The following is a 13,698-nucleotide window of genomic DNA, read 5'->3' as shown; positions in this document are numbered from 1 at the left end:
TAGGCGCTGGTTAGGTGTCATTGGTCATGCAAAATTTTCCCTCAGTGTAACCCGAACAGGCGCTGGAGTGTGGCAACTAGGGGGATTTTCACAGTAACTTCATTGCGGTGTTAATGTAAGCCGTCTTGTGACACTAATAGATCAATGAAAAAACCTCCATCTGGTTCACTGTTGTCCCCTTCGAGGGAAGGAAATCTGCTGCCCTTACTCGACACGTGACTCTCGATCCAAACAGCGATGTTGTTGACTTTTAAATCCCCTCTATAATGGCTTAGCAAGCCACTCAGTTCAAGGGCCAATGAGGCATGAATGAACAAAAAAAAATCGGGGCTTCGGGGGCAGGGAGAGGGAACAAGTCCTTCCTGTCTGCCTCGCAATCAGGTCAAATTCCAGCTGTGTTATAAGGCAAACAACTCCTAACCACATACATACACACACACAGACACGCACGCAAGTTCACCCACTGCAACAGATGACCTAGACACGGAGCAAGTGATGGACACTGTGTGATTGGAGAAGGCAACACGAACCTCGAGACACACCCTGGAACTGCAGCACTCTCTGACTCGCGAGAGTTACTTGGCTCCCACACGGAAAAGTGAGGGAGTGTTTACGTGTGCTGCTTGTATCGGAGGGGCTGGATTCACACCACCAGTAGGAAGTGGGAGAGAGCAGAGAGGGAAGCGACTTACAGAGAAAACGAGAGAGAGAGAGAGAGAGGAAGGTAAGGTTGGTAAAGCATTGTTCCGAGATGACTGGACAGTGATTAATACGACTGGCTGCCTTCGGGCGCGGCCAGGGACCTGGGTTCAATTCCCGGCTTGGGTCGCTGTCTGTGCGGAGTCTGTATGTTCTCCCCGTGTCTGCGTGGGTCTCCTCTGGATGCTCCGGTTTCCTCCCACAGTCCGAAAGACGTGCTGGTTAGGTGGATTGGCCATGCTAAATTCTCCCTCGGTGTAACCAGGACAGGCGCCAGAGTGTGGCGACTCGGGGATTTTCACAGTAACTTTAAAATGGACTTATTTATTAGTGTCACAAGTGGGCTGACATGAACTCTGAAATGAAGTTACTGTGGAAATCCCCTGCTCACCGTGAACCTGATGTCTCGGCCCTGAGGGAACTTCCAGCAGTCTCACCACATTCCTTCCTCTGCCTCGGCAACGTAACTCCGAACTGAGTCAGTGCTGACTGAGTTTCTTTGCAAAGATACAAATTTTTTGATTGATTTATTATTCAAGTTTGTTTATTAGTGTCAGCTGTGTTAAGGCAAACAACTCCTAACCACATACATACACACACACGCATGCAAGTTCACCCACTGCAACAGATGACCTAGACACGGAGCAAGTGATGGACACTGTGTGATTGGAGAAGGCGACACGAACCTCGAGACACACCCTGGAACTGCAGCACTCTCTGACTCGCGAGAGTTACTCGGCGAGTAAATTTAGAATCATAGAAACCCTACAGCACAGAAAGAGGCCATTCGGCCCATCGAGTCTGCACCAATCACAGTCCCACCCAGACCCTACCCCCATATCCCTACATATTTACCCACTAATCCCTCTAACCTACACATCTCAAGACACTAAGGGGCAATTTTTAACCTGGCCAATCAACCTAACCCACACATCTTTGGACTGTGGGAGGAAACCGGAGCACCCGGAGGAAACCCACGCAGACACGAGGAGAATGTGCAAACTCCACACAGACAGTGACCCGAGCCGGGAATCGAACCTGGGTCCCTGGAGCTGTGAAGCAGCAGTGCTAACCACTGTGCTACCGTGCTACCGTGCAGACATTATTAAAATGTCAGTATTCACGGGGGAGGTGCCGGATGATTGGAGGGTGGCTCATGTTGTTCCGTTGTTTAAAAAAGGTTCCAAAAGAAATCCGGGAAATTATCGGCCAGTAAGTTTGATGTCGGTGGTGGGCAAGTTATTGGAAGGTGTGATAAGGGATAGGATCTACAAATATTTGGATAGACAGGGACTTATTAGGGAGAGTCAACATGGCTTTCTGCTGGTAGGTCATGTTTGACCAATCTATTAGAGTTTTTCGAGGAGGTTACCAGGAAAGTGGATGAAGGGAAGGCGGTGGATGTTGTCTACCTGGATTTCAGCAAGGCCTTTGACAAGGTCCCTCATGGGAGGTTAGTTAGGAAGGTTCAGTCGCTAGGTATACATGGGGAGGTAGTAAATTTGATTAGACACTGGCTCAATGGAAGCACAGTAAGAAGTCTCACAACACCAGGTTAAAGTCCAACAGGTTTATTTGGTAGCAAATACCATAAGCTTTCGGAGCTTGCTGCTCCTTCGTCAGATGGAGTGGTTATCTGTTCTCAAACAGTGCAAACAGACACAGAAATCTGTGTATAAGATTTTGATGGGTATAGATAGAGTGAATGCAAGCAGGCTTTTTCCGCTGAGGCTAGGGGAGAAAAAAACCAGAGGGCATGGGTTAAGGGTGAAAGGAGAAAAGTTTAAAGGGAATATTAGGGGGGGCTTCTTCACGCAGAGAGTGGTGGGAGTGTGGAATGAGCTGCTGGATAAAGTGGTAAATGGGGGTCACTTTTAACATTTAAGAAAAACTTGGACGGGTTCATGGATGAGAGGGGTGTGGAGGGATATGGTCCAAGTGCAGGTCAGTGGGACTCGGCATAAAATGGTTCGGCACAGACAAGAAGGGCCAAAAGGCCTGTTTCTGAGCTGTAATTTTCTATGGTTCTATGGTTCTAAGCAGGCTTACATTAACACTTCAATAAAGTTACTCTGAAATTCCCCGAGTTGCCACACTCATGCGCCTGTTTGGGACAATGCACCTAACCAGCACGTCTTTCAGACTGTGGGAGGAAACCGGAGCACCCGGAGGAAACCCACACAGACATGAGGCGAACTTGCAGACTCCACACAGACAGTGACTTAAGCCGGGAATTGAACTCGGGTCCCTGGCGCTGTGAGGCAGCAGTGCTAACAGTGTCACATGTATTAGTATACAGTGAAAAGTATTGTTTCTTGCGCGTTATACAGACAAAGCATACCGTTCATAGAGAAGGAAAGGAGAGAGTGCAGAATGTCGTGTTCCAGTCATGGCTAGGGTGTAGAGAAAGATCAACTTAATATAAGGTAGGTCCATTCAAAAGTACGATGGCAGCAGGAAAGAAGCTGTTCTTGAGTTGGTTGGTGCGGGTCCTCAGACTTTTGTATCTTTTTCCCGATGGAAGAGGGTGGAAGAGAGAATGTCCGGGGTGCATAGGGTTCCTTGATTATGCTGGCTGCTTTTCCATGGCAGTGGAAAGGGTAGACAGAGTCAATGGATGGGAGGCTGGTTTGCGTGATGGATTGAGCTACATTCACAACCCTTTGTAGTTTCTTGAGGTCTTGGGCAGAGTAGGAGCCATGTCAAGCTTGTGATACATCCAGAAAGAATGCTTTCTATGATGCATCCGTAAAATTTGGTGAGAGTCGTAGCAGACATGCCAAATTTCCTTACCCTCCTGAGAAAGTAGAGGCGTTGGTGGGCTTTCTTAACTATAGTGTCGACATGGGGCAACCAGGACAGGTTGTTGGTGATCTAGACACCTAGAAACTTGAAGCTCTCGACCATTTCTACTTCGTGCCCATTGATGTAGACAGGGGCATGTTCTCCACTATGCTTCCTAAAGTCGAAGACTATCTCCTTCGTTTCGTTGATATTGATGGAGGGACTATTGCCGTCACACCAGTTCACCAGATTCTCTACCTCATTCCTGTACTCTGCCTCGTCATTGTTTGAGATCCGACCCACTACGGTGGTGTCATCAGCAAACCTGAGAATGGAGTTCATAGAGTCATAGAGGTTTACAGCATAGAAACAGGCCCTTCGGCCTAACTTGCCGCCCCTTTTTTTAAACCCCTAAGCTAATCCCAATTGACCGCGTTTGGTCCATATCCCTCTATACCCATCTTACCCATGTAACTGTCTAAATGCTTTTTAAAATACAAAATTGTACCCCCCTCTACTACAAACTTTGGCAGCTTGCCCCAGACACTCACCACCCTATGTATGAAACAATTACCCCTCTGGACCCTTTTGCATCTCTCCCCTCTCACCTTAAACTTATGCCCTCTAGTTTTAGACTCCCCTACTTTTGGGAAAAGATATTGACTAGCTGATCTGTGCCCCTCATTATTTTACAGACCTCTATAAGATCACCCCCCAGCCTCCTACACTCCAGAGAAAAAGTTCCCAGTCTATCCAGCCTCTCCTTATAACCCAAACCATCAAGTCCCGGTAGCATCCTAGTAAATCTTTTCTGCACTCTTTCTAGTTTAATAATATCCTTTCTATAATAGGGTGACCAGAATTGCACACAGTATTCCAAGTGTGGCTTTACCAATGTCTTGTACAACTTCAACAAGACATCCCAACCCCTGTATTCAATGTTCTGACCAATGAAACCAAGCATGCCGAATGCCTTCTTCACCACTCTGTCCACCTGTGACTCCACTTTCAAGGAACTATAAACTGTACCCCTAGATCTCTTTGTTCTATAACTCTCCCCAATGCCCTACCATTAACTGAGTAAGTCCTGCCCTGGTTTGATCTACCAAAATGCATCACCTTGCATGTATCTAAATTAAACTCCATCTGCCATTCGTCAACCCACTGGCCCAATTGATCAAGATCCCGTTGCAATCCTAGATAATCTTCACTGTCCACTATGCCACCAATCTTGGTGTCAACTGCAAACTTACTAACCATGCCGACTAAATTCTCATGCAAATCATTCATATAAATGACAAATAACAGTAGACCGAGCATCGATCCTGAGGCACATCGCTGGTCACAGGCCTCCAGTTTGAAAAGCAGCCCTTTACAACCACCCTCTGTCTTCTGTCATCAAGCTAATTTTGTATCCATTTAGCGACCTCACCCTTATGCAACAACCTACCATGTGGTACCTTGTCAAAGGCCTTGCTAAAGTCCATATAGACCAACATCAACTGCACTGCCCTCATCTACCTTCTTGGTTACCCCTTCAAAAAAACTCAATCAAATTTGTGAGACATGATTTTCCACTCACAAAGCCATGCTGACTGTCCCTAATCAGTACTTTCATCGGAGAGGAATTTGGCCACACAGTCATGGGTGTATAAGGAGTATAGTAGGGGGCTGAGGGCACAGCCTTGTGGGGCACCGGTGTTGAGGATGATCGTGGAGGAGGTGTTGTTGCCTATCCTTACTGATTGCAGTCTGTGGGTTAGGAAGCCTGGGATCCAGTCGCAGAGGGAGGAGCCGAGCCCTAGACCACGGAGTTTGGAGATGAGTTTCGTAGGAATAACAAGAGCAAAGAAAATTGCTGCACAGGAACAGGTCGGCACGGTAGCACAGTGGTTGGCACTGCTGCTTCACAGCTCCAGGGTCCCGGGTTCGATTCCCGGCTCGGGTCACTGTCTGTGTGGAGTTTGCACATTCTCCTCGTGTCTGCGTGGGTTTCCTCCGGGTGCTCCGGTTTCCTCCCACAGTCCAAAGATGTGCGGGTTAGGTTGATTGGCCAGGTTAAAAATTGCCCCTTCGAGTCCTGGGATGTGTAGGTTAGAGGGATTAGCGGGTAAATATGTGGGGGTAGGGCCTGGGTGGGATTGTGGTCGGTGCAGACTCGATGGGCCGAATGGCCTCCTTCTGCACTGTAGGGTTTCTATGAACTTCTATGAACTAGGTCCTTCAGCACCCCCCCAAGCCTGCACCGACCATGCTACCCATCTGAACTAAAATCCCCTATCTTTCCGGGGACCATATCCCTCTATTCCCATCCTATTCGTGTATTTGTCCAGGCGCCCCTTAAAACTCACAACCGTATCTGCTTCCACTAGCTCCCCCGGCAGCGAGTTCCAGGCGCCCACAATCCTCTGTGTAAAAAATGTTGCTTCGTACATCCCCTTTAAACCTTACAACTTACATTTTAAACCTACGCCCCCTAGTAATTGACTCTTCCACCCTGGGAAAAAACTTCTGACTATCCACTCTGTCCATGCCCCTCATAATCTTGTAGACTTCTATCAGGTCGCCCCTCAACCTCCATCATTCCAGTGAGAACAAACCAAGTTTTTCCAACCTCTCCTCATAACTGATGCCCTCCATACCAGGCAACAGCCTGGTAAATCTTTTCTGTCCCCTCTCCAAAGCCTCCACATCCTTCTGGTGGTGTGGCGACCAGAATTGAACACTATATTCCAAGTGTGGCCTAACTAAGGTTCTATAAAGCTGCAACATGACTTGCCAATTTTTAAATTCTCTGTTCCGGCCGATGAAGGCAAGCATGCCGTATGCCTTCTTGAACAAAGAACAAAGAACAATACAGCACAGGAACAGGCCCTTCGGCCCTCCAAGCCCGCGCCGCTCCCCGGTCCAGGATTGAATCCTGAATCCAGGATCCCCGCCCAATTTTCCAGCCTATCTACATCCTAATATCCTATCCACCGAGCTGTCCCTCACAGCTACGATGCTTTGTTCATCACAACCTATTAACTCACCCCCACCCCCCCATTCCAGACCATGTGATCTCCAGGGAGAGGCGAAAACCCAGAGTGAAAACCCCAGGGCCAATATGGGGAAAAAAAAATCTGGGAAATTCCTCTCCGACCCCCTGTGGCGATCGAAACGAGTCCAGGAGATCACACTGGCCCTGATCAGAAAATGCTTCCCAACCCTATTCATTTCCACTTCTGCTTTACGAACACCATCTGAATTCCCTGCCCCCGAGACAGGTTCCCAACTATCCGCTGTCTCGCTCTGTACTGGCACCAGCAAGATGATGATAGAATGAAGCCTTGAAACGAGAAACAAGGAACAATTAGCCCGCGCCGCTCCCTGGTCCAAACTAGACCACTCTTTTGTATCCCTCCATTCCAACTCCGTTCATATAGCTGTCTAGATAAGTCTTAAACGTTCCCAGTGTGTCCGCCTCCACCACCTTGCCCGGCAACACATTCCAGGCCCCCACGACCCTCTGTGTAAAATATGTCCTTCTGATATCTGTGTTAAACCTCCCCCCCTTCACCTTGAACCTATGACCCCTCGTGACTGCCTTCTCCACCTGCGTTGCCACTTTCAGTGACCTGTGTACCTGTACACCCAGATCCCTTTGCCCATCTCAAGTGTTCTGCCATTTACTGTATATTTTCCATCTGTATTAGACCTTCCAAAATGCGTTACCTCACATTTGTCCGGATTAAACGCCATCTGCCATCTCTCCGCCCAAGTCTCCAACCGATCTACATCCTGCTGTATCCTCTGACGGTCCTCATCGCTGTCAGGAATGGTGTTGAAGGCTGAGCTACAGTCAATAAATAGGAGTCTGACATAAGTGTCTTTATGATCCAGGTGTTATAGGTGAACAGACTTAATGTGGGACGGGGGTGGGGGGAGGGTGGGACGGGGGTGGGGGGAGGGTGGCACGGGATGGGGTGGGGGAGGGTGGCACGGGATGGGGTGGGGGAGGGTGGCACGGGATGGGGTGGGGGAGGGGGGGGGGTGCAGGGAGGGGTGGCAGGGATCCGATTCAATGTCCACACAGTTATTCACGGCCTTTGTCTTGTTAACCCTTTAGCCGCACCATGGAAAGACGCTGCGGACTCCTAACTGAGAAGAATGTCCCAGGTAAAGGAAAATAAGGATCACATCCAGTCCTTGTCACACGGAGATGGAGGCAACGGACTTTCTCCGTTGGGATGAGGGGGGGGGGAGATGACACAAGCTGACCTCGCATTACTGTTGCAATACGTGTGGCTCCGTGTGGGCGTTTGTGTGAGAGCATTCTAGAAGGAATTGAGAGGGTGGGCAGAGAGAAAATTCATAGAATCACGAATTCCCACAGTGCAGAAGGAGGCCATTCGGCCCATCGAGCCTGCTCCGACCACAATCCCACCCAGGCCTTATCCTCTGAACCACACATATTTACCCTACTAAATCCCCTGACACTAAGGGGCAATTTAGCATGGCCAATCCCCCTATCCTGCACATCTTTGGATATTAAGGGGAAATTTGCAATGGCCGATCCACCTACCCTGGACATGTTCGGACACTAAGGGACACTGTACCATGCCCAATCCTCCTAATCTACACATCTTTGGAAAGTAAGGGGAAGAGTTTGGGGTGCATTGAGATTGTGTACAATGGGAGTGAATGGGAAGGGGTTTGGGTCCATTGGGATTGTGTACAGTGGGAGAGAATGGGAAGGGGTTTGGGTCCATTGGGATTGTGTACAGTGGGAGTGAATGGGAAGGGATTTGGGTCCATTGGGATTGTGTACAATGGGAGTGAATGGGAAGGAGTTTGGGTCCATTGGGATTGTGTACAGTGGGAGTGAATGGGAAGGGGTTTGGTTCCATTGGGATTGTGTACAGTGGGAGTGAATGGGAAGGGGTTTGGCTCCATTGGGATTGTGAACAGTGGGAGTGAATGGGAAGGGGTTTGGGTCCATTGGGATTGTGTACAGTGGGAGTGAATGGGAAGGGGTTTGGGTCCATTGGGATTGTGTACAGTGGGAGTGAATGGGAAGGGGTTTGGGCCCATTGGGGTTGTGTACAGTGGGAGTGAATGGGAAGGGGTTTGGGTCCATTGGGATTGTGTACAGTGGGAGTGAATGGGAAGGGGTTTGGGTCCATTGGGATTGTGTACAGTGGGAGTGAATGGGAAGGGGTTTGGGTCCATTGGGATTGTGTACAGTGGGAGTGAATGGGAAGGGGTTTGGGTCCATTGGGATTGTGTACAGTGGGAGTGAATGGGAAGGGGTTTGGGTCCATTGGGATTGTGTACAGTGGGAGTGAATGGGAAGGGGTTTGGGTCCATTGGGATTGTGTACAGTGGGAGTGAATGGGAAGGGGTTTGGGCCCATTGGGGTTGTGTACAGTGGGAGTGAATGGGAAGGGGTTTGGGTCCATTGGGATTGTGTACAGTGGGAGTGAATGGGAAGGGGTTTGGGTCCATTGGGATTGTGTACAGTGGGAGTGAATGGGAAGGGGTTTGGGTCCATTGGGATTGTGTACAGTGGGAGTGAATGGGAAGGGGTTTGGGTCCATTGGGATTGTGTACAGTGGGAGTGAATGGGAAGGGGTTTGGGTCCATTGGGATTGTGTACAGTGGAAATGCACTGTGTTTATTCGTCCCCGGCATTGCGCCCCCTGACAGTGCTCTCCTGTTCCCTGTCATAGTCCCCCTGAAGAGTATCTCGGTGGAGGTGGAGGTGAAAGGCTTTGTGGCTGACGTGTCGGCAAGCCTAGAGTACCAGAATGAGGAGAGCAATCCTGTTGAGGCCATCTTCGTATTCCCCATGGACAGCGATGCTGCCGTCTACAACTTCCAGGCCACCATTGACGGGAAGACCATCGTGGCCGAGATTAAGGAAAAAGAAGAGGTGAGATATTGGCGAGGTCAAGAGGGGTGGCGGGGTGAGTAAGGGAACACAATGCAGGGTAGGACACGTTTCACATAAGAATAGGTATGTCTGATTGGGTCCATTGGGATTGTGTACAGTGGGAGTGAATGGGAAGGGGTTTGGGTCCATTGGGATTGTGTACAGTGGGAGTGAATGGGAAGGGGTTTGGGTCCATTGGGATTGTGTACAGTGGGTGTGAATGGGAAGGGGTTTGGGTCCATTAGGATTGTGTACAGTGGGAGTGAATGGGAAGGGGTTTGGGTCCATTGGGATTGTGCACAGTGGGAGTGAATGGGAAGGGGTTTGGGTCCATTGGGATTGTGTACAATGGGTGTGAATGGGAAGGGGATGGGCCCATTGGGATTGTGTACAGTGGGAGTGAATGGGAAGGGGTTTGGGTCCATTGGGATTGTGTACAATGGGAGTGAATGGGAAGGGGTTTGGGTCCATTGGGATTGTGTACAGTGGGAGTGAACGGGAAGGGGTTTGGGTCCATTGGGATTGTGTACAATGGGAGTGAGTGGGAAGGGGTTTGGGTCCATTGGAATTGTGTACAGTGGGAGTTAATGGGAAGGGGTTTGGGTCCATTGGGATTCTGTACAGTGGGAGTGAATGGGAAGGGGTTTGGGTCCATTGGGATTGTGTACAGTGGGAGTGAATGGGAAAGGGTTTGGGTCCATTGGGATTGTGTACAGTGGGAGTGAATGGGAAGGGGATTGGGTCCATTGTGATTGTGTATAGTGGGAGTGAATGGGAAGGGGTTTGGGTCCATATGAATTGTGTACAGTGGGAGTGAACGGGAAGGGGTTTGGGTCCATTGGGATTGTGTACAGTGGGAGTGAATGGCAAGGGGTTTGGGTCCATTGGGATTGTGTACAGTGGGAGTGAATGTGAAGGATTTTGGGTCCATTGGCATTGTGTACAGTGGGAGTGAATGGGAAGGGGTTTGCGTCCATTGGGATTGAGTACAGTGGGAGTGAATGGGAAGGGGTTTGGGTCCATTGGGATTGTGTACAGTGGGAGTGAACGGGAAGGGGTTTGGGTCCATTGGGATTGTGTACAATGGGAGTGAGTGGGAAGGGGTTTGGGTCCATTGGGATTGTGTACAATGGGAGTGAATGGGAAGGGGTTTGGGTCCATTGGGACTGTGTACAGTGGGAGTGAATGTGAAGGATTTTGGGTCCATTGGGATTGTGTACAGTGGGAGTGAATGGGAAGGGGTTTGGGTCCATTGGGACTGTGTACAGTGGGAGTGAATGGGAAGGGGTTTGGGTCCATTGGGATTGTGTACAATGGGAGTGAATGGGAAGGGGTTTGGGTCCATTGGGACTGTGTACAGTGGGAGTGAATGGGAAGGGGTTTGGGTCCATTGGGATTGCGTACAGTGGGAGTGAATGTGAAGGAGTTTGGGTCCATTGGGATTGTGTACAGTGGGAGTGAACGGGAAGGGGTTTGGGTCCATTGGGATTGTGTACAGTGGGAGTGAATGGGAAGAGCTTTGGGTCCATTGGGATTGTGTACAATGGGAGTGAATGGGAAGGGGTTTGGGTCCATTGGGGTTGTGTACAGTGGGAGTGAATGGGAAGGGGTTTGGGTCCATTGGGGTTGTGTCCAGTGGGAATGCTCCCAGCATTGCGTCCCCTGATGGTGCTGTCCTGTCCCTCTCGCCCCTCCACCCCACACAGGCCAAGGATGAATACGATGACGCCATCTCAGCTGGAGGCCAGGCCTTCCTCCTGGAGGAGGACACCAGCTCCAGTGATATCTTCACCTGCACTGTGGGTAACCTGCCTCCGGCTCAAAACGCCAGTGTGTCCTTCTCCTTCGTTCAGGAACTGCCGATCGAGGCCGACGGGGCCGTGCGGTTTGTCCTTCCCACGATTCTCAACCCACGTTACACACCGGACGGTGAGGCTCATCCTGAGTTATATCGAAAAGTGGGGTGCGCCAGGGTCAAAACCCCCAGGACAGGTACAGCACGGGGTTAGATACAGAGTAAAGCTCCCTCTACACTGTCCCCATCAAACACTCCCAGGACAGGTACAGCACGGGGTTAGATACAGAGTAAAGCTCCCTCTACACTGTCCCCATCAAACACTCCCAGGACAGGTACAGCACGGGGTTAGATACAGAGTAAAGCTCCCTCTACACTGTCCACCATCAAACACTCCCAGGACAGGTACAGCCCGGGGTTAGATACAGAGTAAAGCTCCCTCTACACTGTCCCCATCAAACACTCCCAGGACAGGTACAGCACGGGGTTAGATACAGAGTAAAGCTCCCTCTACACTGTCCCCCCATCAAACACTCCCAGGACAGGTACAGCACGGGGTTAAATACAGAGTAAAGCTCCCTCTACACTGTCCCCCCATCAAACACTCCCAGGACAGGTACAGCACGGGGTTAGATACAGGGTAAAGCTCCCTCTACACTGTCCACCATCAAACACTCCCAGGACAGGTACAGCCCGGGGTTAGATACAGAGTAAAGCTCCCTCTACACTGTCCCCATCAAACACTCCCAGGACAGGTACAGCACGGGGTAAAATACAGAGTAAAGCTCCCTCCACACTGTCCCCCATCAAACACTCCCAGGACAGGGACAGCACGGGGTTAGATACAGGGTAAAGCTCCCTCTACACTGTCCCCATCAAACACTCCCAGGACAGGGACAGCACGGGGTTAGATACAGAGTAAAGCTCCCTCTACACTGTCCCCCATCAAACACTCCCAGGACAGGGACAGCACGGCGTTAGATACAGAGTAAAGCTCCCTCAACACTGTCCCCATCAAACACTCCCAGGACAGGGACAGCACGGGGTTAGATACAGAGTAAAGCTCCCTCTACACTGTCCCCATCAAACACTCCCAGGACAGGGACAGCACGGGGTTAGATACAGAGTAAAGCTCCCTCTACACTGTCCTCCATTAAACACTCCCAGGAAAGGTACAGCACAGGGTTAGATACAGAGTAAAGCTCCCTCTACACTGTCCCCCATCAAACACTCCCAGGACAGGTACAGCACGGGGTTAGATACAGAGTAAAGCTCCCTCTACACTGTCCCCCATCAAACACTCCCAGGACAGGTACAGCACGGGGTTAGATACAGAGTAAAGCTCCCTCTACACTGTCCACCATCAAACACTCCCAGGACAGGTACAGCCCGGGGTTAGATACAGAGTAAAGCTCCCTCTACACTGTCCCCATCAAACACTCCCAGGACAGGTACAGCACGGGGTTAGATACAGAGTAAAGCTCCCTCTCCACTGTCCCCATCAAACACTCCCAGGACAGGGACAGCACGGGGTTAGATACAGAGTAAAGCTCCCTCTACGTCCTCCATTAAACACTCCCAGGACAGGTACAGCACGGGGTTAGATACAGAGTAAAGCTCCCTCTACACTGTCCCCCATCAAACACTCCCAGGACAGGTGCAGCACGGGGATAGATACAGAGTAAAACTCCCTCTACACTGTCCCCCTCATCGAACATTCCCAGGACAGGTACAGCACGGGGTTAGATACAGAATAAAGCTCCCTCAACACTGTCCCCCATCAAACACTCCCTGGACAGGTACAGCACGGGGTCAGATGCAGAGTAAAGCTCCCTCTCCACTGTCCCCCATCAAACACTCGCAGGACAGGTACAGCACAGGGTTAGATACAGAGTAAAGCTCCCTCTACACTGTCCCCCCATCAAACACTCCCAGGACAGGTACAGCACGGGGTTAGATACAGAGTAAAGCTCCCTCTACACTGTCCCCCCATCAAACACTCCCAGGACAGGTACAGCACGGTGTTAGATACAGAGTAAAGCTCCCTCTACACTGTCCCCATCAAACACTCCCAGGACAGGTCCAGCAGAGGGTTCGATACAGAGTAAAACTCCCTCTACACTGTCCCCCATCAAACACTCCCAGGACAGGTACAGCACGGGGTTAGATACAGAGTAAAGCTCCCTCTACACTGTCCCCCATCAAACACTCCCAGGACAGGTACAGCACGGGGTTAGATACAGAGTAAAGCTCCCTCTACACTGTCCCCCATCAAACACTCCCAGGACAGGTACAGCACGGGGTTAGATACAGAGTAAAGCTCCCTCTACACTGTCCCCCCATCAAACACTCCCAGGACAGGTACAGCACAGGGTTAGATACAGAGTAAAGCTCCCTCTACACTGTCCCCCCATCAAACACTCCCAGGACAGGTACAGCACGGGGTTAGATACAGAGTAAAGCTCCCTCTACACTGTCCCCCCATCAAACACTCCCAGGACAGGTA

At 50.4% G+C, this 13,698-nt stretch overlaps 1 protein-coding gene across 2 annotated transcripts in view; it reads left to right on the top strand.

The window, feature by feature from the left end:
- The first annotated feature begins 379 nt into the window (after positions 1-379).
- Positions 380-13,698, top strand: part of LOC144486056 (von Willebrand factor A domain-containing protein 5A-like) — a 235,819-nt gene continuing 222,500 nt past the window's right edge. Inside the window, exons 1-4 of one of the 2 annotated variants that reach the window (XM_078204158.1) lie at positions 380-724; positions 7,592-7,641; positions 9,195-9,397; positions 11,104-11,326. In XM_078204158.1, the coding sequence (XP_078060284.1) occupies positions 7,599-7,641; positions 9,195-9,397; positions 11,104-11,326 (469 nt within the window). In that variant the 5' untranslated portion in view covers positions 380-724; positions 7,592-7,598. The remainder of the gene's footprint in view (positions 725-7,591; positions 7,642-9,194; positions 9,398-11,103; positions 11,327-13,698) is intronic. The other variant, XM_078204159.1, reaches the window with a different exon arrangement.

The sequence above is a fragment of the Mustelus asterias genome, unplaced genomic scaffold (assembly GCF_964213995.1).
Source record: "Mustelus asterias unplaced genomic scaffold, sMusAst1.hap1.1 HAP1_SCAFFOLD_280, whole genome shotgun sequence".
Lineage (NCBI taxonomy): Eukaryota > Metazoa > Chordata > Chondrichthyes > Carcharhiniformes > Triakidae > Mustelus > Mustelus asterias.
Note: the sequence above shows the minus strand (reverse complement) of the source record. Positions and strands in the feature narration are given on the sequence as shown.